The 26,972-nt window shown below is 33.8% G+C and overlaps 3 protein-coding genes across 4 annotated transcripts in view; all 3 read left to right on the forward strand.

The window, feature by feature from the left end:
• The window catches only part of LOC105326294 (myeloid-derived growth factor), a 125,057-nt gene that overhangs the window by 26,597 nt on the left and 71,488 nt on the right, over positions 1-26,972 (forward strand). The window lies entirely within an intron of this gene.
• On the forward strand, positions 134-3,385 carry LOC105324099 (keratinocyte-associated protein 2). The gene is made up of 5 exons (XM_034467286.2): positions 134-208; positions 1,923-2,077; positions 2,444-2,507; positions 2,694-2,760; positions 3,084-3,385. The coding sequence occupies exons 1-5, from the start codon at positions 205-207 to the stop codon at positions 3,196-3,198; spliced, it is 405 nt and encodes a 134-aa protein (XP_034323177.1). The 5' UTR covers positions 134-204; the 3' UTR covers positions 3,199-3,385.
• LOC105326301 (arrestin domain-containing protein 3) lies at positions 8,105-19,224 on the forward strand. Its single transcript, XM_011426254.4, has 8 exons — positions 8,105-8,345; positions 12,082-12,296; positions 13,745-13,885; positions 14,163-14,386; positions 15,573-15,755; positions 16,390-16,572; positions 16,974-17,136; positions 18,628-19,224. The coding sequence occupies exons 2-8, from the start codon at positions 12,176-12,178 to the stop codon at positions 18,810-18,812; spliced, it is 1,200 nt and encodes a 399-aa protein (XP_011424556.2). The 5' UTR covers positions 8,105-8,345; positions 12,082-12,175; the 3' UTR covers positions 18,813-19,224.

The following is a 26,972-nucleotide window of genomic DNA, read 5'->3' on the forward strand; positions in this document are numbered from 1 at the left end:
GAAAACTTGTAAATAAATTTCTTTCGAAAATTTCTCTCAAATGAATTAATTTACGGCATAATACATACTATACAATCGAAAATTTATATAGATATTTACATACAGCTCATAGAGCTCCTTATTTACATCGGGATCGAGAAACAATTATCAACAACTTCCGATTCAACCACCGGTGCTTTGGTACACGCAAGCAAATTCATAAACATGGGTAAATTTTATGTTCTATCCAGTTTGCAAGAATATATCCATGTCGAAATTATACAGGAAATCTGTTTCATAACTGCGAATCATGCATTTTATAATCTGTCTTGTTGGTTTTCCAAGTGTGTTGTAAAGATGGGGAAGGGGGAAGGGGGGGGGGGGGTAGGGTTAATGAAAACTATTTTAGTGTAGAAAGAAATTATTGGTAAACGATAAAATTGATAACTCTTACAGCGTTTTTGTTTTGCAGATAAGTGTTAAATCAAGCAAACTGCCTAAATAGGTGTAAATGAATGTGTTTGTCTTTTTCAAAATGAATTTTACCAGGTCAAACCCAATTTTTTTTAACTTACTTAAACATATTGCTTGATTTTGCAGTTATAGTATACCTTAGCTATTTTGGATTTATTGACTTAGTTTTTGACAAAAATTCAAAAGTATTTATCATTTTTGAAGATTATTACCCTATGACTGTAACAAAAACACATTGAAATATTCTAACATTTCCAATTTATAAAAGAAACAGTACCGACTAGACCAAACCTAACAAAAAGCAGACCAAATCCCAGAACTGCTTTTAATGTCTTCTAAGGGTCTGCTTCAGGTCTGCTATGACCCCAGAACAGACACAGAAGTAGACCCTTAATCGCTACTGAAAAATGACCATATATCTCTACATGTTTATTTGGAATATGCAAGGGGCAAATTGTGTATATGCACATGTATGTGGTCTGGAATATACAAGGGGCGGGCTTACAGGCGACAAGAAAAAAGATAGGGTCTGCTTCACACTTCAGTGCGCAAAGCTGACCCCAAGAGCTGACCCCGAGTAAACCCATAGCTGACTAGAGCAGTTGCAAGTCATTAGTCTTTAAAAAGTAGACCCCAACCAGACACAAAGGAGACCCCTGGTCGTATTTTGGGGTTTGCTTTGGTGTTAGAATGTTTCTATTCGGTACTGTACATTTAACATTACAGAATTTAAAAAAATTTATAGAAAAAAAAAAAAAAAATTCTGAATAACTGTACACAATATATACTGTCTTTAATAAGTGTGTAATTTGAGGGAAGGACATGCATGATTATTTTTGAATTTGTAAATGATTGACAAGCATTATATGTTGTCAATGAGGATAAACTTTGTACATTAATTAATTGTGACTACCCGGTATTTGCTGACAACATTTTTGTCAAAGTCACAGAATATGGCCATCAGTTTTTTTTTTATAGCATTTCGTTTGCTAATTCTAAATTTTTAAGATTTTATGTTGTATTTATGTTTTGCCTTCATTATGGAAAAAAAAATTTCAATCACTTACATACTATTCTTATCTTTTAATAAAATTTTTAAAAAATTTGATATACCATAAGGCACTGTATACTGGTTTTGGGGTGGGGTTGTTTTTACCCTTCTGCATTTGCAAGCAGTTTACCCAGTCTTAAATTTGCTCAGACACAGATAGAAATAAATAATCTTTCTACCAGTAATTAACATAATTAGTTAAAAATTGTTTTGAATTTGTCCAGTCCTAACTTTGCCCAATTTTAATTGCAAAATTAAAGCACTTAATAATAATTTATTAAAAAAGAAATATTCAAACCTCTCTCATTGTTTGGTCAAGCTATACATGTTGTATATACATGAATATTAATGGTAAACCAAATCAAAACATTGTGCTTGACCTGTGTGAAGACTCATGGCCTTATAATTCTGATTACAGCCGTGTCGAGTGGAACATCGTGTGTCCTGTCATTTACCATGGCTCTGACCTCGTTTGCTGCCATGCAGATGTTCAAGCAGCAGCTGGCAGGGTCTGAGTACATGACCATCGTGGGAGGACTCCTAGGAAGCACCATCTTTTTCTTTGTCCTGGTTGTATCCTTTTGTCCGTGGTGCTGTCACTACTCTTTGATCACACTATATAGTGCTATCACAACTGCCGTTATATGGTCATAACAGATACATATATCTGAAATGAAGATCAGACTGTAAAGATTGCAAGTCTATTAGCTCTTTCCTTACACATATTAAACAAGCAAATGTGTTTGCTAAAAAGTCCAGAAAACATATAGGAAAGCTGGAAGTTTATAGCATGTGCGACAAACATCTTCATGTTGATTAGTTGGAGTTATCTTTCTTGTTTTTTCCCCCACTGTTAGTATACTCATATATGCTCAGCCTTTTATCTTGTGAATGCTGCATTCTTTTGCATACTTTCTGTTCTCCTTAACCAAATCTCAGGGTGTCGGCAATCTCGAGAACTCAATGTTCGGCAGTAATTTCCAGACCAAACTTTTTCCAGAAGGTGAGTCTTAATAAGCCTATCAACGCCTAAATTTATTATAAAAAACCTTTCCTCTGCTAGTCGACTTTCATTATGATATTTCAACCAAGATAATTTTGTTAAAATACGATAATCTGTAAAAGACAAAGTGGTCAGTTAAAACAAATTATGATGGGATAGATATGACGGTATATGTGGATTTTACAGTGCTCTTCTGTCTGGCTGTGTCGATGTTTGCCTCTGGCCTGGTCCATCGAGTATGCGTAACAACATGGTGAGCAATATTATTCACTCAGTTCTTACTTATGTTTTAATAAATGATAAAATATATTTTTAGATACAATAAAAGACAATGGTTTAATAAATGAAGTTCAGTAAAACTAATACCTCAGTATTTAGCTTTTACGTTCTTAATCATTTGACACTGCTTATTTACTCATGTATCAATAAATGATGGGATATATTATAAATTACATGATTTGTTAAACGAAATATAGTAACACAAAGACCCCATAATTTTATCACATCATGCATTTTACCCATATACTTTAGACAATTAAATCAGATAGATTTTTATGATTTAATTTTTTTTTCCAGCTTTTTGTTTTCTCTGGTGGCATTGTATTACGTTAACAAGATTTCTCAGAATAAATATTCTGCCCCAGTGGCGGCTGTTCCAACCAAAGCAACACAAGGCAAAAAGAAGAAATAAAGCTGTAACTTTTCATTTACACCATGTTATATCACAAACATTCATATATAGAAATAAATTTTATATAGGGTTAAGACAAGTTGTTTTATTTTCACTTGTATTTGGATTAAAAACCAATAGTCACTATTTCTTCAATATATGTTAAATGTATACACATAATTTGTAGAATAAAAGGAACATTTTGTCACATGCTCTGTTGTAGTAAGCCAGTTCTATTCATACACAGATATGTATAGAGAAAAAAAGAAAATGCACCTAGAATACTGATGGTCCATCCAATGTCAGTAGCATTATATACGTACATCCAATGTTAGGTTTTGTTGCGTATAAAATGTTATTGTGGCATTTTTAAAAGATATTGCATCATCCATTAGGAAATTAATTTTGTTTTATTAGTCACTTGATCACTGGTGAAGTCTTGCATGCTTCCACGACCAGGTACATGTCTGGTCTAATATGACTTGAGGACTGGAAAAGTCTGGCATACTATGATTTGGCCACTGGTCACTGAGTCTGGCATACTATGATTTGGCAACTAGTTAAGTATGGCATACTATGACTGGAGCATTGGGAAACTTTAAGTCTGGAATATTATGAATTGAACACCGAGAAAATTTGGTAAACTGCCGGTTGACCACCGTTGAAATCAGACGTTCAACAATTTGATCATTGGTGAAGGCTGGTATCTTACAAGTTAACCAAATTGAATGGAAAAGCCGGTTATCTAGATACCATTTGACAACTTACTAATACCTAAAATTACAAACTTTCTCAAGAATAACAGCGCAATTTCACATCAACAATCCACTTGATATTATCGCCAGAGATATCTGGTGGAATACAGCTGATCCACCAACACTATATTTTGTCTCCCTCTGAAACCTTTGTTCTGATAGTGGTGGCATCAAAATGTGTTGGTATATACTGAAGAAGAGGGGATGGGGGTGAAATGCCTCAAAATTTGGAAAGATGCACGCTAAACATACTTATGTCGCAGACCGAAAAGACTTGGTATACAGAAAGAGAAAAAGGGACCACTGAGAAAAAAGCTCTGTTGGGTCAAAGATATACATGTACATGTACTAATACCCCCACAACTGACAGTGTTTAGAAAATGATAATTAATATCCAAAATATAGGAAATAATGAATTAAAGTGTATGACTTTTACATAATTTTTTTGGTCAAAAACTTATCCCACCAATGTAAAGTAAGTATAAAAAATATCAGGAAAATATGACATGAGCCTTTTAAACATTATTGATATTCAAAAACGGAAAATAATTTTTAAAAATTCAGCTGAAATCGAATGTGGTCATGTTTTTTTTTTGTCAAAATTTTATTTTTCATTTTAAAAAATCGTCAAAAATGTATAACGCCACCCTTTATTGTAACAATATTTGCTAAGGCTTATACAGAGAGTATACGATGTCCCGACAACAAAAAATCACTGAAATGACAAGATATGAAGTAGATTAGACCTTTGTGTATTGTGTAGACTGATGAGAACAAAGTAGGCAGTTTTCACGATTTGTTGAGAAATCGAAGTAGGTGATCTCCGAAAACGGCCATACAGTCGATGTGGCATCTTCTGTGAGGAATACATCAATAATCAAAGCACAATGTAGCCATTCGTATCGACAGATTAAACCAATCACGATTAATGAAAGCGAGTTTGTTCAAAAGTCCTGTTATATTAATTTTTCCTCCTTCAAAGATTTGTACACATTGATTTAAAACTCCAGTAAAAGGTTTGGAGAACAGAATCAACAATAAATATAAATCTGTTAACGGGATCAGGAAAAGCAAGCCGAGGATGAAGTACAAAGTTTCTTACCATCTTTTATGATAAAAGCTTATTTCCCATGGAAGTGCATGAAATGTTAAAATACAGTAGACACGTATAGATTTCGTCGCTTATTGTGAATGAATTCCAAAGGCTGTTATTAACTTAATGAAAGACTGATAATTGCATATTATATCCTTGCTTGATTAACTAGAAAAAACCTTAATCCTCGACTACAAAATTCATAAGATTTTCTAAATTTCTAACACCTTTGTAAGTACGTGTAGAGACATCATTAGAGACATCATTAGCGTGTTAATTGGCACCTTCAGAAAGCCCGCCAAGGCTTTTTGCTACAATCGCTAGAAGGATTAGTATAAGGAAGATACGGATTTGACCTTGACATTATGCAAGTGGATACTTGGTCAAGGTCGACGATCTAAATAAACGACGATCTTTTGCCAATTTTTTTTACATGACAACCACCCAGTCAGAAAGAAATCGGGAAACGAACACTTTCAAACACGAACAGTTTTACAAGCAGTAAAAATACATTGTATATGTGAATACAAGTATACACTAGATTTTAGATTGTAGCTTACTGATATAAATTAACTTTATATTAATGAGCAAAAAAAATATTTGAAATGATTTGATAACACGGTTAACACGAGTTGTTGGATTTGAACTTGTAATACACAGTTTTGATACAGCATAACCATAATTCTCATTCACTTTCTTCCAGTCTCCCCAACAATTTCATTTTCCAGGCAAACAACAGATGCATAAGTACGGTTTATGTCCATCGAAAATCATGCTTAGATAGACCCCCTCAGTACATACAAACGATAAATCCAATGAAAGCCTTTACATCACCATGGTTGTATTTATCGAGGAGGCGATTGTTATTATTGGCTTCAATTTTGTTGGTTGTTTTTATAATATGTATTAAAAATGAGGAAAAAAAATTTTTTTTTAGATATTAAAATAAGAGAATCTTGACGAATGTATATACCGTCTACTCTGCAGGAAACGTTTGTACAGACAACGCCTGATTAACATGTACATGTAGAGTCAAACGAATAAACTCTCGGCTGACCACAGCTTAATTACGATTCTTACCGAATACATTCTAAACGTTTGAGTTCTTTGCTTCCACAGATTAGATGCAACTGTCAATGCACCTATCGATATATGTTTCTTATATTTGAGGTATGAACATCACATTGATCCGTATGGATTTCAATTCGGATATATCCTTTCAAAACTGTTAAAATATCGGAAAAAATCGTAAATATTTGTTAAAGGGGCTGAATAAACTTTTAAAGTAAAAAAAGTGTCCACTTGAACCTCCTTGAAAAGAAAAGCTTCGTTAAGGTAAATAGAGGTATATTCCAATTAATTCTTAATTTAGATAGAGTATTTTTTTTCTTCAAAACTACAGTTTATGAGTGATAAACAATATTTGAAATTTTATGATTGATTTTGTTAATTTTCTTTACCAGTAAGCCTCCTTCAACATAGAACATAACAGTTACAATCATGTTACAGGCGTCTGTTTACCAAAGAAAAAAACCCAGTTACAATCATGTAACAGGTGTCTGTTTACCAAAGAAAAAACCCAGTTACAATCATGTTACAGGGGTCATTTTACCATAGCACAAAACAGTTACAATCATGTTACAGACGTCTGTTTACCAAAGAACAAAACAGTTACAATCATGTTACAGGTATCTGTTAACCAAAGAACAAAACAGTTACAATCATGTTACAGGCGTCTGTTTACCAAAGAACAAAACAGTTACAATCATGCTACAGGCGTCTGTTTACCAAAGAAAAAAACCAGTTACAATCATGTTACAGGTATCTGTTAACCAAAGAACAAAACAGTTACAATCATGTTACAGGCGTCTGTTTACCAAAGAACAAAACATTACAATCATGTTACAGGCGTCTGTTTACCAAAGAAAAAACCCAGTTACAATCATGTTACATACGAGTAAGTCTTTTTTCCATAGAACGGAACAATTGGTAGCTTGTCATAGGTGTCTCTTTACCAAAGAACAGGACAGCTGTTATAGTGTCACATGTAAAGGTTTACCATAAAACGGATCAATTGATATATTGTAACATGTGTCTGTGATTTATAGAAAAACCAGTTGATATTATGTAACTATACCTTTTATTAGAGATGTAAAATGGAAGAGTTGATATTGTGTAAGCTGTGTCTATTCATCATAGAACAAAAACATGTTTTCGAGTCACAGGTGTTTGTTTATAGTAGACGGAACAGTTAATATTGTGTCACATGTGCATGTTTATTATAGAACGGAACGGTTGATGTTGTGTAACATGTGTCTGTGTTTGATAGAACGGAACAGTTGTTTTGTGTCACAAATGTCTTTTTGAAATTGAATGAGTATTTTCCTGTATTCAGGAGGCCTGATGCCTTATGATATAATATGCATGAGTAGTTGCAACATGCTTAGACTCTTTGTAAAAGATGAGATCTTAGAGGGTACTTGGAAAATTTCGAGTCAATTCTGGTAATGTATTTATTTTTATAAAAGTGAACGTTTATTACTCAGTAGATAGCGACCTTTATTATATTTTTGCATTAACAACTTTGCAATTAACAAAAAAAACATGATTTATTCGAGTAGACTTTATGCACAAACAGAAGTAGATCCATCGTCGCAAGCCCCGGGTTTTGTGTCCTGTGTAAATAGAATGACACAAAACCCGTGGCTTGCGACGTTGAAGGAAGCAGGCCAACAAAAATTAATTCTGAATCTGTCTTATTTTCACAATACAATTTATCATCTTTCTTACCGTCGACTCTTTTCATTATCGACAAATTTATATTATGGTTTTTCTGACACACCAGATAACAACACAAAAATGTGTTATATATGGTAAATTAATTTTTTCTTTCAAAACATTGATTCATCTATTGACTTAGAGTCAGGTGAAAATCATCAATTATTCCTATTGAATATTCATGACCACATTTGTCCAAATAAACAAATTTGTCATCCATGGCAATGTCCTTTGATTCCACGCAATATGCATTTTTGATTCCCATGAGGATTTTTTTCCCATTTGGCGTTTTATGAGGCGTTCAGTTTTGATATAACAAGAACCATAAGTTCGGCCATTAATAAATGAGTAAAAGTAAAAATTTAACCTAAATTACGGTCTGTCCATTTATAAATGTTACAGCAGGCGGTTCATTAATTTGTTTCGTGGGACATTCTAGGAGAGTCACCGATCAATGCAATCGATGATTTAAGCGACCCTCGGAAGGTAGCAAAATAAGCAGGTAGCTATCAGTCATCTATCGTCCTCTGGACTGCTAACAGGTAAGTACCTATACCTTTTGTTCTCGCTATCTGTCGCTCTTCATTACTACATCACTGAAAATTTTAGCAAAAATGATTTTACGATGTTGTATTCGTTTGTTTTTTTCCTTCTTCATTTTTATATATCAGTATTTTAAATTCATGGTACAGCTGTATTATAATGACTGAAAACCAAAAAATTGACATTTTTTAAGAACAGACATATTTATAAATTATATATATTTGTTTTATCATTTTACACATTCCAAGTTAACTCAACATTTTACAATCTTTGAGAACACTGGGTTAACCAAGAGGTTCTCAAATATGTTTCCATTATTATTGCGTGCTGACATCTTGATGGCATCGGAAGATGCTTATATTGCACGCAAAAAACCAAAAGTTTTCTACTTTGATTTTCTCTTTTGGGTTCACCGGCTAATCACAGTAGTTTCTGAACTTTGTAGATACCGTCTAAAAAGTATCCTCATAACCAATTAAACAAACTCTTGTTTGTACAGCTAAAATTCCTCAAATGGTTCTGTCAATCATAAATGCATCGAATAAATAATTATACCTCATACTCTTATCCTATATGGAATTTCATTTCACGAATTACAAGTATCTTTGGAAGACAGTCTCGTGTAAATCATCACCCCTGAGTGTAAGCACTACATTACACCCCCTCCCCACCCCCAAATTACCGATTATGCTACAAGATTAATATTTACACCCCCCCCCTTCAATAAGAAGGAAATAACAGCAACTGTGTGAGAACGCAATGTTTTCCTACGAAGTCGTGAAATAGCGCGCGTTTCACGCTCTATTGTTTGTACAACTAGATTACGGAGAGATACAATGGAAATTTGTCTGTTTGTCATCTGGGAAAACATCAGAATAATTTTCTATACCATCGATTTTGGTTTAACAGCTTTTTTAATTAAATGGAAGCTATGGGGCTACGTTTACTTAGAAGTTAAACATCGGTGGAAATCGAAGGTCACTTTGACACATTGGTCGTTAATCTTTGAGACAGCACATGTAATTGAAATGTTAGAATATCAATTCTTAAAAAAAACTAAAACCAAAAAGTAGACCTTAAAAGAAAAATAAATTATTAAACAAAAAACCAAAAAAAACGAGAAAGTTCATGCAGCGTCACCAATTTGACATGACCTTGAACTTGACCGCGTTCAAGTTACATATATAGTACATCATTCGTTGTCTTAGCTCTATGCATCATCATACTCGTATACTGTACCAAGAATGCCCGTATTTTTAATCTTGAGAACCATTTCCATGTTAATGTCTGTCTGCATAAATAAATATTTCTAAATATTTTCAAAAAAACTTGGAGAAACCATCATATCTTATTAGTTTTAGATTAAGTACACTTAAGGACACGTGTTTACATTCTGTGTAACAAATGTGTTTTATACCAAGAGAAAACTTATTCAATCCATTGTTTTGGTCTTTTGCGAACATACATTCTCATATTTAGATCTAATCTGCTCCGCTGAGAATTTGGTTTTCGTCAAATTTACGTCAACAGTCTTCTCTGTGTTCCGATACTTTCTGTACAGGTTACTAATTATAAATAAAATTAATTTAAAAATAAGAGGAATGTTTGGAATAAGGCCGAAGCATTAAACATTATCAAGCTATTTTCTACATAGTTGTAGCAAAGCCTTTGATATTAAGCTAGATTTTTTTTTCTAACAAAGTTCGTGGTTACACAGACGTAAGTTTTTATTTCATTCAGGTGATTTTTTCCTTTCTAAATTAAATTTTACTTATCATTTGGGATCGAACTCTTTAATTAGATTATAATATTTTTTTAACCCATGATTTAAAAATCCCGCGAATAACTGATTATCATTATTTTTTTTTTGTAACAAAGCAAGTGATTGGTCTTATTGAGTAACTCAATCAGTTTGTATCAAGATCTCTGATTGATAGAAGTAATTTTTTAACATTTTTTTTGAAGCAGAGGTTGTGATTCTTTGGCATGTAAAATGTAATACATGCATAACAAGCCCATGATAGGCTAAAGTTTTTTTTTCTTTTGTTTCAATTCTAATGGCAGGCTTGACAGACACGTCAATCCATGGGATGGGGTTATACTACATGTTTATCCTCAATTTCACTGCTCATTCCCTTATTTTCAATTCAATTTTTATCATGGTCCAGGGGGAGGCACTCCATATTTATTCATTTTTTTGTCTGTAAATTACAAAATTATTGCTGCGCCAAAAAGATGGGGAGGAGGGCAGCCCCCCCCCCCACTCCCGCCCCCCCCCCCCCCCCCGATGTTACCTGTTTGTTACAAATTCCCTGATCAATCAGAAGTAGTTTTAAAACAAAGCTAATGCAGGATTATTATTTTTTACGGAACTTGTGACTAATTTACTTTGACAGAGTTTATGACCATATACTTTGAAAATCATTTTGCGTGTGCTTTGAAGTTAATAGTGATGAGCTGAAAGTAAGTTCAATGCATTATTTTTTGTTACAAGGTCTCTGATTTGATGTGAGTGTTAACGTTGTTCCTTTGTTATCTATTAATCTGGAACGTGTTTTACATGTAAAATGTGCCGGATAGCACATAAATATAAAAAAAAATGGTATAACCAGTTCAATATTCAGAAATATCGTTTTATATATTTATTTCATCGAAGTTGCTATTGATAAATATGAAAACCATTAATAGAACCCATTGCCAACCAAGGTTAACTAACATAAATGCACAAAGAAACGGCCTAAATTCATCAATGAACCCAAACTTATTTACATGAAAACAATCATTTGATGAAAACACATAAAAGGGCACAATGACAAGTCATTTATGGAATCAAACAGCGGCACAAATTACCAGTACTTATTTGACATTGTTATTACTGTTTGATGGTCGATAGCTCAATTGTTTAACGGTCGGTCTTTTCTGTCTGGGCAGACATTTTACTGTGTTTTATGTGGATCAAATCCCCGTCCCTTCCTTGTAGAGCCTGACCCCGATAAAATGTGCTTATTAATAAAAATCAATCAGCATTTCCAGGTTCATGCGGTCCTTTATGAGCTGCCTCTGTACGGAGTGATTGGTGCGTTAATGTAACACCACACGCCATATTATTGTAATGGCGTCCCACAGGCAAAGGACAGTCGCCCGCGCAATCACACACAATGCGGTGCAAAAACAAACTTCTTTTTCTATTTTCGTAATAATAGCAGTAATGATACAGCCATAACTTAGGACTGATAAAGATGATGATGGTGATGATGATGAGATTGATGGCTAGGATATTTAAATATCACCTCAGATAAGGGCGATAAATCGGGGGAATTACACGGCGATTAAGTTTTCATAAAAACTTCAAAAGATATGAATTCGGTCTATTGTTGGAGATTCTTCCTGAAAGTGACGCCTCATTAATACATATAACAAGTATTTGAACATCAAAACCTCACAGGTTTTTTGCACTTTAGTTCTTTATTGCTTCGAGACCGAGATCTTTAGATTTTAAGCACCAGATTTGTTAATTAATTTTTACAAAAAAATTGTTGGATCAAAACCCGAAGAAAGATTTAAATTAACGAAAGAAACCAACTGACAATATAAATACATTTTTATTTTGGGTAAGCAAAATTAATCACAGAAACTATAGTCGCTAGAAATATAAACTTTTATTTAAATTATACTATCTAATTAAGCTATTAACGTTTATTTTATAAAAATGCTAATTATCCCTTTTTATTGCAGATCAACATGAAAAGAGTATTTCTATAACAAACCAGGCGATGGAAATAGATGTAATCTGACAAAATACCAGCCCTGGCGAACCTCCCCTCTTTGTATGATGGGAAAGTTGGATAGGTTCGACATAGTGTTTGAAAACCCAGACGGTGTCTGCGTATCCGGAAACCCCCTCAGTGGTTCCGTTATTTTGGAACTTTCTGGAAAATTGAAAATTTGTGGTAGGTAAATTATGTCTATCGATCAATCCAAATTAAAGTACATAGATATTACTTGTGGAAACATCAAGTTTACCATAACCATTTGCCATTTGGAACATTTCATCAATTTACATGTAAATGTACATATTTGGCAAAATCAATAACCGAGAAGTTTAAAGCTCCTTAAAAGGCATTTGATAAAGTAGAGTTTGTTTCCCAATCTGTGAGGTCCGCAACAAATCCACCAGGAGTGAAATATCGGTAGTGTAAAAGTAAACACAAAAGCTTTAATCTAACATATACTATACTTATACTTAAGGTTGATACCTTTTTTTATTAAAAACAATACTAATTATGCACGTTTTGCAGTATCTTTGATTTGTCGGCATATTGTGCTAATTCCCTGATCAATAGGTGTCGTTAATTAAGCATGCCAGTGGCTTCGCTACAGAACTATTTAAATGAAGTAAGGAAGCAAAGAGCACATTGATACATTTGCTCCATTACTTTATAGCTGCAATGATATTCAATATTCCCTCTTCGCAATATTTACTCGATAATGTGTAAAAATTAAATATTCATGTCTCTAGACCTCGGATGCACGTACTGGGTTTACAATAATCTATACTCGGAGAGGATTTGTTAACTTTAGTTGGATAAACCAACCTTTAATTTAGCCAGTGTTTAGTGTTAGTGCTACGATTAAATAGCATTCGGTAAATAGAGATATTAAGATTAAATACATTCCTACTGTTTACAAGATTTATGGCTACATTAGTCAAATGTTTCAGTCTCAAGGAGTGGTCTTCATCATGTAAAAAATATCACAAAATCTTATATTCCAAAACTTCAATAGCTTAATACTTAAAAGTTTTCATTAGCCGTTACGTTACTAAAACGGATATAATGTTTTAAAAAAATGGATAGTTGAAGAATGACAAGCATTTATTTTGATCGTATCTCGTGTTCTGTTGTAAAACATTCCGCTAATTTCTGGTCCATGAGATATTGTACCCAAGGGCATGCCCATGATTACATATCAATGTTATCTGGATTTTATGAAAGAAGAACATGTCCATGCTAACCAATCGATAATATTTCAATTGGTCTTTATTGTATGATATATTAGTGCATGTCCATGGGAACGAATCCATGATATCTGGACTTTATGATCCACTATATGATTATATAGTTCAACGTATTATGAAGTGGATATTTCCCAATGGTAAAACAAAATTGCACTCATTTATTAATCAATATTTATTTCCATGGCAAATATATAGGTGCATGATTTTCTTTCAATATTGAACTAAAGCTACTCTCTCTGAGAGACAGGAAAACTATCTATTATTAATAGACTTTGTGTTTCCTGATTATCTATGTTAAAACTGTTTTATTGCTATTTACGGCAATAATAAATGATAAATATATATCTTTTTTATATTTTGAGTTGTTTCTACTTGTTACAGAGTTGTTGCTCCGTTTCCATGGTTACGCCAGTGTGTGCTGGGTGGAGCGACAGTCCAGTGGTCACGGTAAGAACAAGAGGGCCGTGGCCAAGCACTACTCCAGCGACGAGATCTACTTCGACCACACCGTGAACGTCATCGGTAAGTCAACATAAAATCAAAGTCCTGCAATTGTCATCAGCAGCAAGAGCCTTTTTTAAAGGAGACAATCAATTTTAATCTTAGTCTCACCTGTCCACTATATAATCCTTTTGGTAAAATGAAAGATAAAAAGTGTGCATGCTAAATTTTATGAACTTTGATACTAGAGTGTTTGTAGGTTTTAAATCCCCTTATTGGCTAAATAATGTTATTCTATGCATGATAAACCATAGATCAGAGTGATAGGTTGTACATGTATTCATTTACTTTTCCTCAGGGAATAATGGCAGGGATATACAGGTCCTCGCGGCTGGGCACCACTCCCTCCCATTCGAGTTCCACCTCCCTGCCGATTGTCCTACGTCATACGAAGGCTCCATTGGTCGCGTGCGTTACTACGTTTCCGCTAAAATCCGGAAGTTATACGAAATCGAACACACCACAATGAAACTATTCACTGTGATTCATCACCTTGACCTGAACAACGACCTACGTTTGCTGGTATAAGTTATCATTATTTGTTTAATCATATCTATTGTCTTAAGGATGCTCGACACACCAATGCATTATTTGATGGATCGATGAAGAATAATTTTTGAGAAATGATTATATAAAAATGACACCTATATCGGCTTCCAATTATTTTATATGAATTTTTTTGTATTTTTTTTATAGAAACCGGGAACATCGTTTTAGCTGCGAACAGGATATCTTAGAGCTAAAAATTTGTTATCAATTAATGCACAATACAATTATCTATAAATACATATCAAAGATGGCCATACAAACTTTTAATATTTTAAAAAAAAAAATGATAAAAATATAAAACAAAAATATTAGATATTTTTTAAATCTATGGATAAAAACTGCAAATAAACTGTTTCTCGCAATAAACAATTGCTGTACAATCATATTTCAACAAGAAATTGGAACGAAATAGTGAAATTAAAGAAAAACTGGAAAATCTTACAACTGAACCGATCCCGATTGTAATTAAACTAATCCCGAACAAAATCACATAAAGTTAGAATGTATCACAATTTTGCAAAAATTAACTCTAAAATGGTTTGGTCATTTACTGACTTTATAATTCATATCAGTTACTCAGAATAAACTGCAGAATTTTGTAAAATTTTAAAATAATTCTAATCGGGATCAGTTTTTTTTTCAATCAGGATCGGTCCAAATTTGATAAATAACAATTTTCCTAAAACTTCGCATCTTCGTTTCAATTTCTTTGTAAAATATCATTGTTTAGTACTTTAACTATATGTGACTATATGCTATTCTTTAAATTTTATCCATAGATTAAAGAGAAATTTTGATTTTCAGAAATATTTTTCAATAAAGAATTAAATACTTGACCCGGCAAACAATCTTTGCATGTATTTATTCATAATAATATTACACATCAATTGACACCAAGTTTTAAGCTCTAAAATACCCTGTTTGTCCTTAAAACAGTTAACGTTTTTCCTATTTCACTGAAAAAATACAACAACAAAAATCATATAAAATAACTGAAAGCCGATATTGATCTCCGTTTTGTGGAATCATATTTCAAAATGATTCTCCATCGATCCATCAAATAGAATTTTAGTGTGTCGAGGAAACTTAATATGAAAGCACTGCGATATTAAGAAGAAATGTAACACAAATTTCACATAAAAATGTGGTAATTTTACAGCAACCCGCGGAGGCCAGCAATGATATGACCCTGTGCTGCCTCTGTTGTAAGTCAGGACCAATCTCTGCCACGCTATATTTAGAAACAATAGGCTTTGTCCCGGGAGAAGGGATTCCCATCCACGTGGAGATTGAGAACAGAAGTGGAAGGAAAATTTCTGCGGCCAGTGTTACGTTACTCATGGTAAATTTATATGTTTTCCCGACACGATGTTTATTCCAAGAAAGCTTTAATACAGTGAAATGCATCATCAAATTCGTTTGCTCTTTTGTCCTGTCATTCCAAAATGAAAGGTTTCTGTGACAGTTCTATGTTTGTTTCACTGGATTTTCTGATAATGACACATTGCTTATGAACACATTGTTTATTGATGTATGAAAGTTTACTCAGGGATTACGTGCTTTGGTTCTCTCAGTCCGGACAATCTACGAATATTGGTCCCCACCACTGGAGATGTGTATAATCAATCTTCTACATTATTTTAAAATGTCGACGAGGAACAAAACCTGAATAAACATATTTTAGATTTCATATCAGTCGCGTTAGGACTATGGGACTACTTTCCCAACCTACAGAGTCGTGGCCTTTTAGGTTTTATAAGTTTTACTCTTCTCCTAACGTAGGAGAAATCAATGAATTTTAACAATGCATATATATTTACGATGGCGATGTTTACTTTAATCTAATAAATTTATTAGAATGAAATTGATTTACTACTCAGACAAGATGTCAGTCATGATCTATAAAGAACAAAATAGGACCACCCAAACAGTCTTTTGTGTTAAATGTTTTTATGAAGTTGTTTCGTTTTATAAAGGTGGTACGATATAACACAAGTAAAAAGTCGAAGACACACACCAATCAAGTGGCATCCCTGTGCAAGGACGAATGGAATGCTGGGAAGACGGAAATGTGGACGGGAGAGCGATTGATTATACCCTCCGTACCGCCATCTTATCTCATCGGCTGTGATATCATCGAAATATCGTATGTTCTAGAGGTAGTATCAAACTCTAGACTTTATTACATAATATAACTGCCAATCATACTGTCCCAGTGTCGTTTTTCAGAGTTTTTGTTGCGTTATGGCTTGGTGAATTGATTTTAAACTTGCTGTTTAGCTTTATACTGTGAAACCAAAGACCATGTTTGAGTTTAATACTACTGATTGACGGATTGTGAAGAAATTAATCCTAAATAAAAATAAATTCGTCTTCTGAAAAAAAAATCTAACAAAATTTTCTCGAAAGCTATTCTGCACATAAAACGGCAATCTGGGGTGTCGGTAGGAGGCTTGTATTGTTTATGCAATACTCTTCTTATCATAAGCAGCCTCTTTACAAACATTCGAATAGTTTTTGCTGACATCTTCAGTTCAGTTATATTCATTAATCCTTACAGCTGAAGGTCCATCCCTCTGGCCCAGCGTTCACTCTACCAGTCAAAATGGAGGTGGTTGTGGGCACGAAACCCTTGAAGAACTCTACCAATAATTTTACCTACAGCGGGTCGGGAGTCTCGCTAATTTCACCAATTCACCGAACCAACGAACAACAGAACAAACGTAAGTTAAAGTAAAGAGTGCTTGTAATCCCCCTGCGCAGCTTGTTGTGAAGGGAATATAGCACCGCTGCTGAGCGTGTGTATGTATGTGTGTTAATTCAGCGTTGTAAGCAAAATTAAAAGGAAACCCTCGCATACATGTTTATCAAACTTCGTACACTTCATAAGCATGGTTAAAGGACAAACCCTATACATCTACAAGTAATTATATTGAATATTTATTAAAATATCGCTAAAATTACAACAATTAAATTGTATGGAAATTTTATGTACGACCTGACAATAAACATTTCCGGTTCGTGAAAGTGAACGTCTCAAGTTTACAACTTAATATTTTGTTTGATTAAGGCCTTTTCAAGGTGAGAAACAAACGCTTTTTAACTTATAGAAATGGGGTGTCCAAAGGGAAAAATTGAAGAGAACAGGAGATTAGTTCATCCTAATTTAATAAAAAAAAAATGCAGCCGTCTGATCGAACCAAATTTCGGGCTATATTTCCCGATTTGCTATGAGAATTTAAGAACATGTTCAAGGTTCAGAAGAGACTTATAAAATTATAAAGCTAAAGTTAAAACATTTGTGATGTGTTTTCGCTAGTAAGGAGAGTAATTGCACAACTACCTAAATATAACACCCCCCCCCCCCCATGTATACACCAAGAGCGTACGTGGGGATAGGAATAAACGAAACATGTTAATTCCTAGCGGTTTTAAGAAGATAAATGTTTTTCTTCTCAATTACGTGTATATTCCTGAATAATGCATCCCCCACTATATAACATTTCGCGAGGGATGCTCCTCTTTGCGGTGCCCTTGTTTACAACCGTTATTCTCCATCCATAAGGCGATTGCATGGAGAGGGATTTCTGTTTCGGTTGCCATTATTAGGCGACTGGTTAAGTAACTGGCACACTTTTTCAACTTTCATCACAACAATGTCATCTACATAAATATCTGATGCATTTTGATAATCTTTTTTTCAGCCCTAGCTATTTTTAAGTGGTTTGGGACACAAGCCTCATTAAAATTTATCGTCATCATATTTTCCAATAGATGAATAATGAACATCAACATCACAGTGTCTCGATGACTTTGAATTTCTGATGAGTTACATGGTTCTGGATATTTTCCTATTCATACCGCCTAGTAAAACACCATATCATATATAGTTAATGCACATTTATAATATTTCTTGCCGTTAGATAACCTATTAAACCATTTTACAATATTACTTATTATTCTTTGCCAATTTGAGATAGATACCTATTAATTTTGATTAATGTTAACACATTTAATATAGTACTAGTATATAATAAAAGATTTTATTAATTCTCGGACACTTTGGGTCGAATGTGAAATGCATGTACATGTACAATAAACTGTATTTGTCTTTAGATGAATGGAAATTGTGATGACAGATATTTACAAATCTCCTCGCCTTACATGTAGTTACTTCCCTTCTTTCGCTGATCTTAGACATGATTTTTTGACAGTTTGTGTGACCTTCACGGAGAGTGTCCTTGGAAAGGTCACTGTCGATGACGACAGAGAATGTGACGACATTCCTCATGACATCACTTTTGCACCTGTGTATCCGTACCATTCTCTCTCCAACAAAACAGACAGTTTCCAGGTGAAAAGTTCGCCAAAGCCTGGGGACAATGGTTTCAAGAGATAGGACAGGCCTTGTCAATGTTTGTCTTCATATAAAGTGTTGAATTTGCCAAGACAGCATGAATTCTCGTATACCACAAGTGATACGTTGTATCTCTGCGCGTGCTTCACGACACGTGACATTAGGGCACCTGACGTGATGACGTTCTGTCTGTTAATGGAGACGTTGGCTGTAGAACGGCTTTTTGGTGACAGTGGTGTGTATCGCTGTTTAGACATTGAGAATGAGCGGGTTCTGGTGAATTCCTGACGTTGGAAAGGATTGTGACGCTATGGAAACGCAGAAAAAAGATTTACTTTGTATATACTAGTAATCCAGGCAAATCCTAATCTTTATTTTTTATAAGTAACCATGAATACTATTAATAATTTTGCGTTGATAAATGTGATTTTGTACAATAAATTATATTACTTTTTTCTATCTGCACTTTTACAGCAATACAAAGACAACAGACATACATCACAAAGAAACGTCTCAAATGTGTTTACTACAAGTATAAATTAAAACACATCTAGTATTTCCCAGATTATTGCAGTTTTAATGGCAATAAACATCGCGTTCTGCATTCATATGTTCCCTGTGAACATCTGACTCTCTTTGAGATGACAAAGGTTCCTGTAATAACTTTCAGGTATTGATCTGCTGCCAACACTGTGATGTATGGCCGTGTTACAAACTTTAATTTTACAAGCACACATATCTATTGTTCAAACTGTTTCATGGTATATTTATTTTGTCAAATGTACGTACTTTGGACTAAAAAGAAATATACTTTTGAAAAACCCAAATGTCATTAACCAAATGAAAAGGAACTCCTGCGTGTCGTGGCAAAACGCTTTCATGTTATACATGTATAAAACAACAATAGAACTCGAAATTTTTTTTTAAAAATATCGTCGACAACGCTTGCTTTGTTTTAAGTTAATATAATTTTAAACAAGAGGCCCAAGGACCTTAACGGTCACCTGAGGATTAAGCAACAACGTTAACGATTTATAGAATTGCAATTTAATAATTAAATAAAGTTGCATCATAAAGTGGTATAGGAGAATGTTGCTCGTTCACAAAATTCACAGAAAAATGAAGAATTCATAAAATGATTGGTTCTGACATTCTCTTATCCATAATTGGAGTTGAATGTTCGGAAAACTTAAAATTATCCAAACTATTTATTTTATGAATCCTTAAGTTTTACATTTTAAATATTGAACTCCATTTAATAACAAAAGAACAGAGATTTATAGAATTCCTTAATAATATGACCTCGTTGGGCAGATTTCCAAAAAAGGCAAAGAAACCCCTAAATTGCGCTCAATTTTCGTGCCAGAGGGAGGTAGACCAAAAAATTCTAAATTATATTATTATTTGAAGGGGAACTACGTTATACTCCTCAAGTAGAAAAACGAAACAAAAATTAAATCGTCATGGATTTTCTGACGTTTGGTAGATAGAAAACTTATCTCATAGAGTACTTGATCCATATTTTTTTTTCAAGATAAAGCCATTCATATTAAAAAGTCAGTTTATAGATCTGCAATATTGAAGTTATTGGAAATTCATAACAAAAAAAAACCAAAGGGGGGTAGTAGCTTATAACATGGGCAAAGATTTTAAATATCTAAATCAAATACTTAGTACTCTTGAATCAGAGTTATCATAGAACAGTATTAATTACGAATGTTTTCCCTTAATAATTAGTAAAACCATGACCTAAAACCAGGAACTCCTCATCCAAGGTCCAGGGGGTAATTAATTCCACAGTTTGGTGGACATCTTCTCTCATCAATCTAAACATATGCTCCGTTTGTCTGCTAAATGCCCAAAAGTAAAGTATAGTTTGTATAAATTGTTGCATATTCACCATCACACTAGGCCTCTTTGATTATCCTATGACTCAATAATAACAACCGTATGACCACGGACCCCTTCATTTAAATTCCTACCCACTACTTGACTACCACAAATACAAAAAACATGCCCCAAAATACAAACCAATAATAAAAAACCATGCCCCAAAATTTTATTAAAAGTCAATACAAACCAATACAAAAACCATGCCTCAGAAAATATTACAAGTCAATACAAACCAATACAAAAACCATGCCTCAGAAATTATTACAAGTCAATACAAACCAATACAAAAACAATGCCCGGAATTTATTACAAGACAATACAAACCAATACAAAAACCATGCCCGAATTTATTACAAGTCAAAACAAACCAATGCAAAAACCATGTCCAGAGTTTATTACAAGACAATACAAACCATTGCAAAAACAATGCCCAGAATTTATTACAAGTCAATACAAACCATTACAAAAAAACACGCTCCAAAATTTATAAGAAGACTTCCCGCTCACCCAACCCCTGTGCTTTAATTTGCTTTCTAGTTGCTTATATGTAGTAGTAGAGAAAAGGCTTTTAAAAGAATTAATTATGCACGTTAACTTTATTACCCAGGAGCCCCGCACTAACACCAGAATTCTTGACTCTGGGACTGGACTCTGGCAATTTTAGGAGAGGCCTCGTTCAATAATACATGTATAATCTGTGTCCTTAGTTTATTTGCTAAATATCAAGTAGTAGAGAAGAAGATGTTCAAAGACGTAATGCATATTGACTGTATGACCACTGGAGCCCCAGCCTGGCATCAGAGCGCCAAACTCGAGGACCTCAGACTTCACAAATATTGTGGAGGCTTCCATGCTAATCATGATATTTTTATTTTTGGTATTTAAATAAGGGGATTACAAACCACAGTACGTATTGTTTTACCGCCTACATTAGAGCAATTTTATCTATTGATTAGGTTGGGTTTTTTTCTTCATTTGATGCTAATTTGCATTTTGGTTAACAAAGAAAGATAACTTGTTAATGTTGCGTTTTTAAAACTGTCCCGCTTATAAATTATATTTTACTGAACTTGGGTTTTATATATAACCCGGGATGTTGTGAAACGCAACTTGTGGGTCTCCCAAATCTGTACCAAATTGGTACCAAAGAAAACTCAAAGTCAGGATTCAAATAAAATATAGATATTTCAGTTTATTAAATGACGATAGTCCCAAGACTCTGGGAGTGTAAATATAACATTAATGAATTCCCAACTTGATGGGATTAAAATACAAATATTATAAATAGCCAAAACCCTTAATAAATATAGTTCTAAATCCCGCTTAACCGTGCGGGAGTCCCGTTCCTATAATAATACTCCCACTGTAGCCTAATATACTTAAGTATAATAGCGAGCGCAGCGAGGCGGCGCGAAGCGCCGCTCGCGTAGCGAGCTCCATAGACAACGTGTACGAACGGAGGAAATTCGAGTTGAAATCTGCACATTGTTCAGAGAAAATTTTGTGGACCCGCGTGAAAACGTTCTACTATGCCAGCACTCGGAACTACTCGGATGTCTCGCGCACTCGACATTAACCTCGGACGTCATGCGATGGCTTCCATAGCACGCTTTGAATGTTGGGAAAGGAACTACTTTTAACCTAGTTTCGGTTTCACTTTTACTTTTACCGAAGTCACATTTTTTGTTATTCTTATGGAGACTCCGCTAAAACTTATTCCATTAAGTTCTTGTTTGCTATGTGCGTCTTCTGCCAGAAGGCTGCACTCATTTACAAAATAAAAGGTAAAAAAAATGAGAACTACCAAAACACAGTGGAGGATTTCTTAGGTAATATTTTAATTATGAACAACTGATGAATTGAATTATGAATTGAACAGGTCCAGAATATTGAGAATAATATCTTGATTTAGCTGATAACATGAATTAGATATAAAGCTTTTTAAGCTATTGATAATTGCTAGATAAAACTACATATATAAAAAGCTATAGTAGTTAGGTTATTTAAGTCATATAGCTAAATCAAGAGATAGTACTGGACCTGTTGAATAGATGAAAAAACAACTCCAAGAAAGAACCAATTTTTTCTATTTTAGCATTAACAAATGGCTATACTGAAATGCTTATGAGACCCCATAAATGTTTCAGAATTGTTACCTAAACCCTCATTTATCCTTTATTACAATAATACATGTACCAAGAATTAAACAGCTTTAGTTAAATGAAAAATCATTTAATTAAGAAATTATATCCCCAGGAAAGAACCCATATTCTTCAGTTTAACGTTCAAAAATGGATATAGTTAAACGCTTAGTAGACCCCCAAAAACTTTTGGGATTAAGACTTACACCCTCATTTCTCCTTTACTACATAAATACAAAGAAATAATCAGCATTAGTTTCAGGAAAAATTCTTTCATTTAGAAATTATACCCCCCTGAGACAATCCATAATTTTCAATTTATTGTTGAAAATCGGTATAGTTAATCACTTAAGAAACTCCCTAAATCTTTTGGGATCAATATTTGTTCCCTAATTTATCCTATATCACATCAATACAAAGTAATAAACACCTTTACCTTTAGGAAAAATCCCTTTATTTTGAAATTAAACCCCATCAGAAAACCCATAATTTTCATTTTTAATATCTTTGAAAAATCAGTATCGTTAACCACTAAGTAAACCCCTTAATCTTAATAGATCAGTATTTATATCCTAATTTATCCTAAGTTACATTGATACAAAGAAGTAATGACCATTAGTTTAGAGGATAATTGTATTATTTTGAACTTACACCCCTGTAGGAAAGCCATTGTTATGAATTTATCATTTAAAAATCTATATTCTTAATCACTTTGCTTTGGTATTTTTTTCTTTTAATCCTCTCTTTTATCTTAATTTATATCTTGGGTACAGTTACCTGAAAGTAGAAACAGGATGAAATTTAATGCATTTAGCTATAAGTTCAGTATCCACCCCTTCAGGTACACTACTGAGATGGTTTTCTCCATGCATTTAGCTATAAGTTCAGTATCCACCCCTTCAGGTACACTACCGAGATGGTTTTCTCCATATGCTGAAGGATTATCAGCTAAATAACCTTTAAACCGTTTATTTTTTGTTTTTAAGTAGTACAGTTCCATGACTATGCACGAGGGTTCGATTCCCTCCCTAGGCATTATGGAACAGAAAGCTGGTGCAAAGCGGGCAGATAGCCTAGTGGCCCCGCATAGTCAGAGCTGTAATTATAATCATGATAGAATAAATTGATTCAAAAACATTTAAAGTGCTTCTTAGAGAAAATGACACAAATAGAAGTGTTGTGCTTGATAAAAGTTAACCATTAGATTGTACATGTATCACCTATTTTCTGTTGATAGTGGGAATTGAACCCACTCCTTTTCCTGGGGGGTAACAGGAAATGTGCTCGAATACACCATATCAGCTTTATTGGTGATTATGTAATCTAATTAATTAAGAGAGAGAGAGAGAGAGAGAGAGAGAGATATCTTTGAAAGTAGTTCAGTTCAATGACTATGTACGAGGGTTCGATTCCCTCCCTAATAGATATTGATTATTGTAGCTGGCTTGGTCATCGAATCGAATCAAATCTTTGATACTGATGAAGATTTTTCTTCAATGTTGGTTCTTCAACATAAGAACTGTAAAATATACAACGTTTATTAGTAAAAATTTCCCACCGTCCTGGGAAATATGAATATTTCCAGCTTTTTTGCCAGTATAAACTTGACAACTGCTAAAAGCTGACAAGGTGTACTATTGTCTACATCCCTACAGATTTGATTAAGACTAATGTCTAAGTTTGAAGTACTATAATATGTAGTTGTACCTTATTTCCCAGTAATTCCCGGGAATTACCAGTATTTCCCACCGTCCTGGGAAATATGAGTATTTCCCGCTTTTTTGCCAGTATAAACTTGACAACTGCTAAAAGTCAAATTAGTTTACTTCCAGCATATCCCGGTAGTATGTGTTTGTATAAAAGTCACAGAACTGTCACATACACTATACAGTAGTACACACTTGCTGTTCAAGTACTGTACCGGTATGTCACTACCACAGGCACTTGTTTCAAACAGGAGGTCTATTAACTATACACAATAACATGTTATTATAAATGTTATTTTGTATAGTTGATAGACCTCCTGTATGAAACAACTGCCTGTGGTTAATACATATTTATAATAATATATGTATATACATGTAGAACATGTATATGATAAAATCATTAATTCCACTTTGGACCACTTAGGGTATAAAGTACATGTACAATTGTGCAGATAAAAGTAAAACATAATTGGAAGGAAATATAATTATATTGATAATGATACACTGTATTACATTTGGGGATGATACTGCACAACTGAGGATTAGTATATATCACAAGATGTTCAGTATTATATGATTTACTTTGTGTGACTTTAAATACCGGGTATTCTGAAACTATTTTTATGATTTTTTCTGTTCACAGTTGAAAAATATAGCTTCACCCGAGTGCGACTTTTAGTACTTATGCCCAATTAAAACAAAAGTATGATTGAGTAGCTAAAAAAACCTACTTTAGGTAGGTAAATAAAGCTATGTAGGTAAATCTTGTGATTGTTCTGGACCTGCATATATTTGAGATAACTTATAAAACTATGAATAAATATCTTTTATGCATGAAGGTTTTTCTGTAGATCGTCTCAGGTATAATAATATCTATCGATATAGAAATTTATTAGGCTAATGTAAACTTGATAACTTTGGTTCATTGTACAACCAGTCTCTGGTACAAATCAACACCTACCTTTTGACCGCATCGAAGGTTTTAACACCTGTTCCTTCAATATTAAGATAACAGGCATTTATACCAAGTTTTGATAGCGATCGAACTTGATCCTGCATGATAGAATTTAAAGGCGTGACTATCAAACAGTGAAACTAATCATGGGTTGCTGTTGACCGAGTTTCCTCTGAAACAGGAAGGGAAGGAGCTGAAATATAATACTTTTACCAAACCCAGTGGGTAAAACTGCCATTGTATCATGCCCCTCGTATAATGATTTTAATGTCTGTATCTGTTTTTCCTTCAGTTCGAAGTTGATATTTACACATTCTTTTGCAAACTCCAGCGCTTCATCAAAATCACATTGTATACTAGATGCAGCCATCTAATTACTCGTAAAACAACTGAGTAAAAAGGCAGTTTCCGGCGGAAGAAATGCATCGATTCGATGCATATTCCTACACCAATCACATCCGAGGTTTGTATGGAGCCTAGCGGAATCAGCCGAGGATTGCCGATTGACTATGCCAGTGATCCTTTGCAGTGCATAGCAACATGGCGGAACAGGAAGCGTTTCTAAGGAAAATTCTTACCTGTAAATCGCATACATCATTTTCATTTAACAATAAAAAATCCGTTTAAAACCATTAAAGTAAACAACACATATGCTTACGTAAAAAACTGTACCTATGACGTCATTTCCTTCCCCGAATTTGTCCGACAGTTTACGAAAACTGTCGAGCGCAAAAAGTTAACTATGACGTCACAGTGATCTCGCGTTTTATATTCCCGCGATACATTTAGAGGTGGATCAAGCATCTGTACTAAATGTAACGTGTAGGAAGTACTCAGTATATAGGGAGTCACCGTTAGTACTGATACTGCGCTCGCTATTAACGGTGACTCTTTGGCTGATTAGTTTTGTTTTGATGATTTTTTTTTTGCTCAGTAAATACACATGCAAGTTCCATGCTAAATTTATTGTCATATTGATCTAATCATTATACGTTAGGTAGGTGACAAAAATTATTAAAAAAGAAAAGTCTAATCGTTATTAGATCTACGTGTAGCCACGTCATTTTGTAATGAATAAATAAAAGAAAAAAATTAAACTGTAAAAATATCTACATGTATTTGTTATAGTTGCATATGTGGTCAAACCTTTCAATAATATTGGAGATCACACACTAAAAAGAGGGGGAGGGCACATATGTCTACAACGCTTATATAGCGTACAAAAATTAAAAAGATTAAAAACAAAATTGATGTCACACAGGAAAAAAATTAAAACAAGGAACAAAATGAGAAATAACACAGACACACAATTTATTGATTTTAATGATCATTATTAAAAGGTAAAGTAGAGATAAAAAATAAAAAAAAACGGCTTTGTGTTTATCAAAATATTTTAATAAGTCTGTTTAACATTTTATTAATGCTCAGTGGTAGTTTTTTGTTTAAGTGTATAAGCCTAGGAAGGGACCATTGGAATAAAAGTTTGATATCTTCCGGTTCCTTGTGG

Source organism: Magallana gigas, chromosome 6 (assembly GCF_963853765.1).
Source record: "Magallana gigas chromosome 6, xbMagGiga1.1, whole genome shotgun sequence".
NCBI lineage: Eukaryota > Metazoa > Mollusca > Bivalvia > Ostreida > Ostreidae > Magallana > Magallana gigas.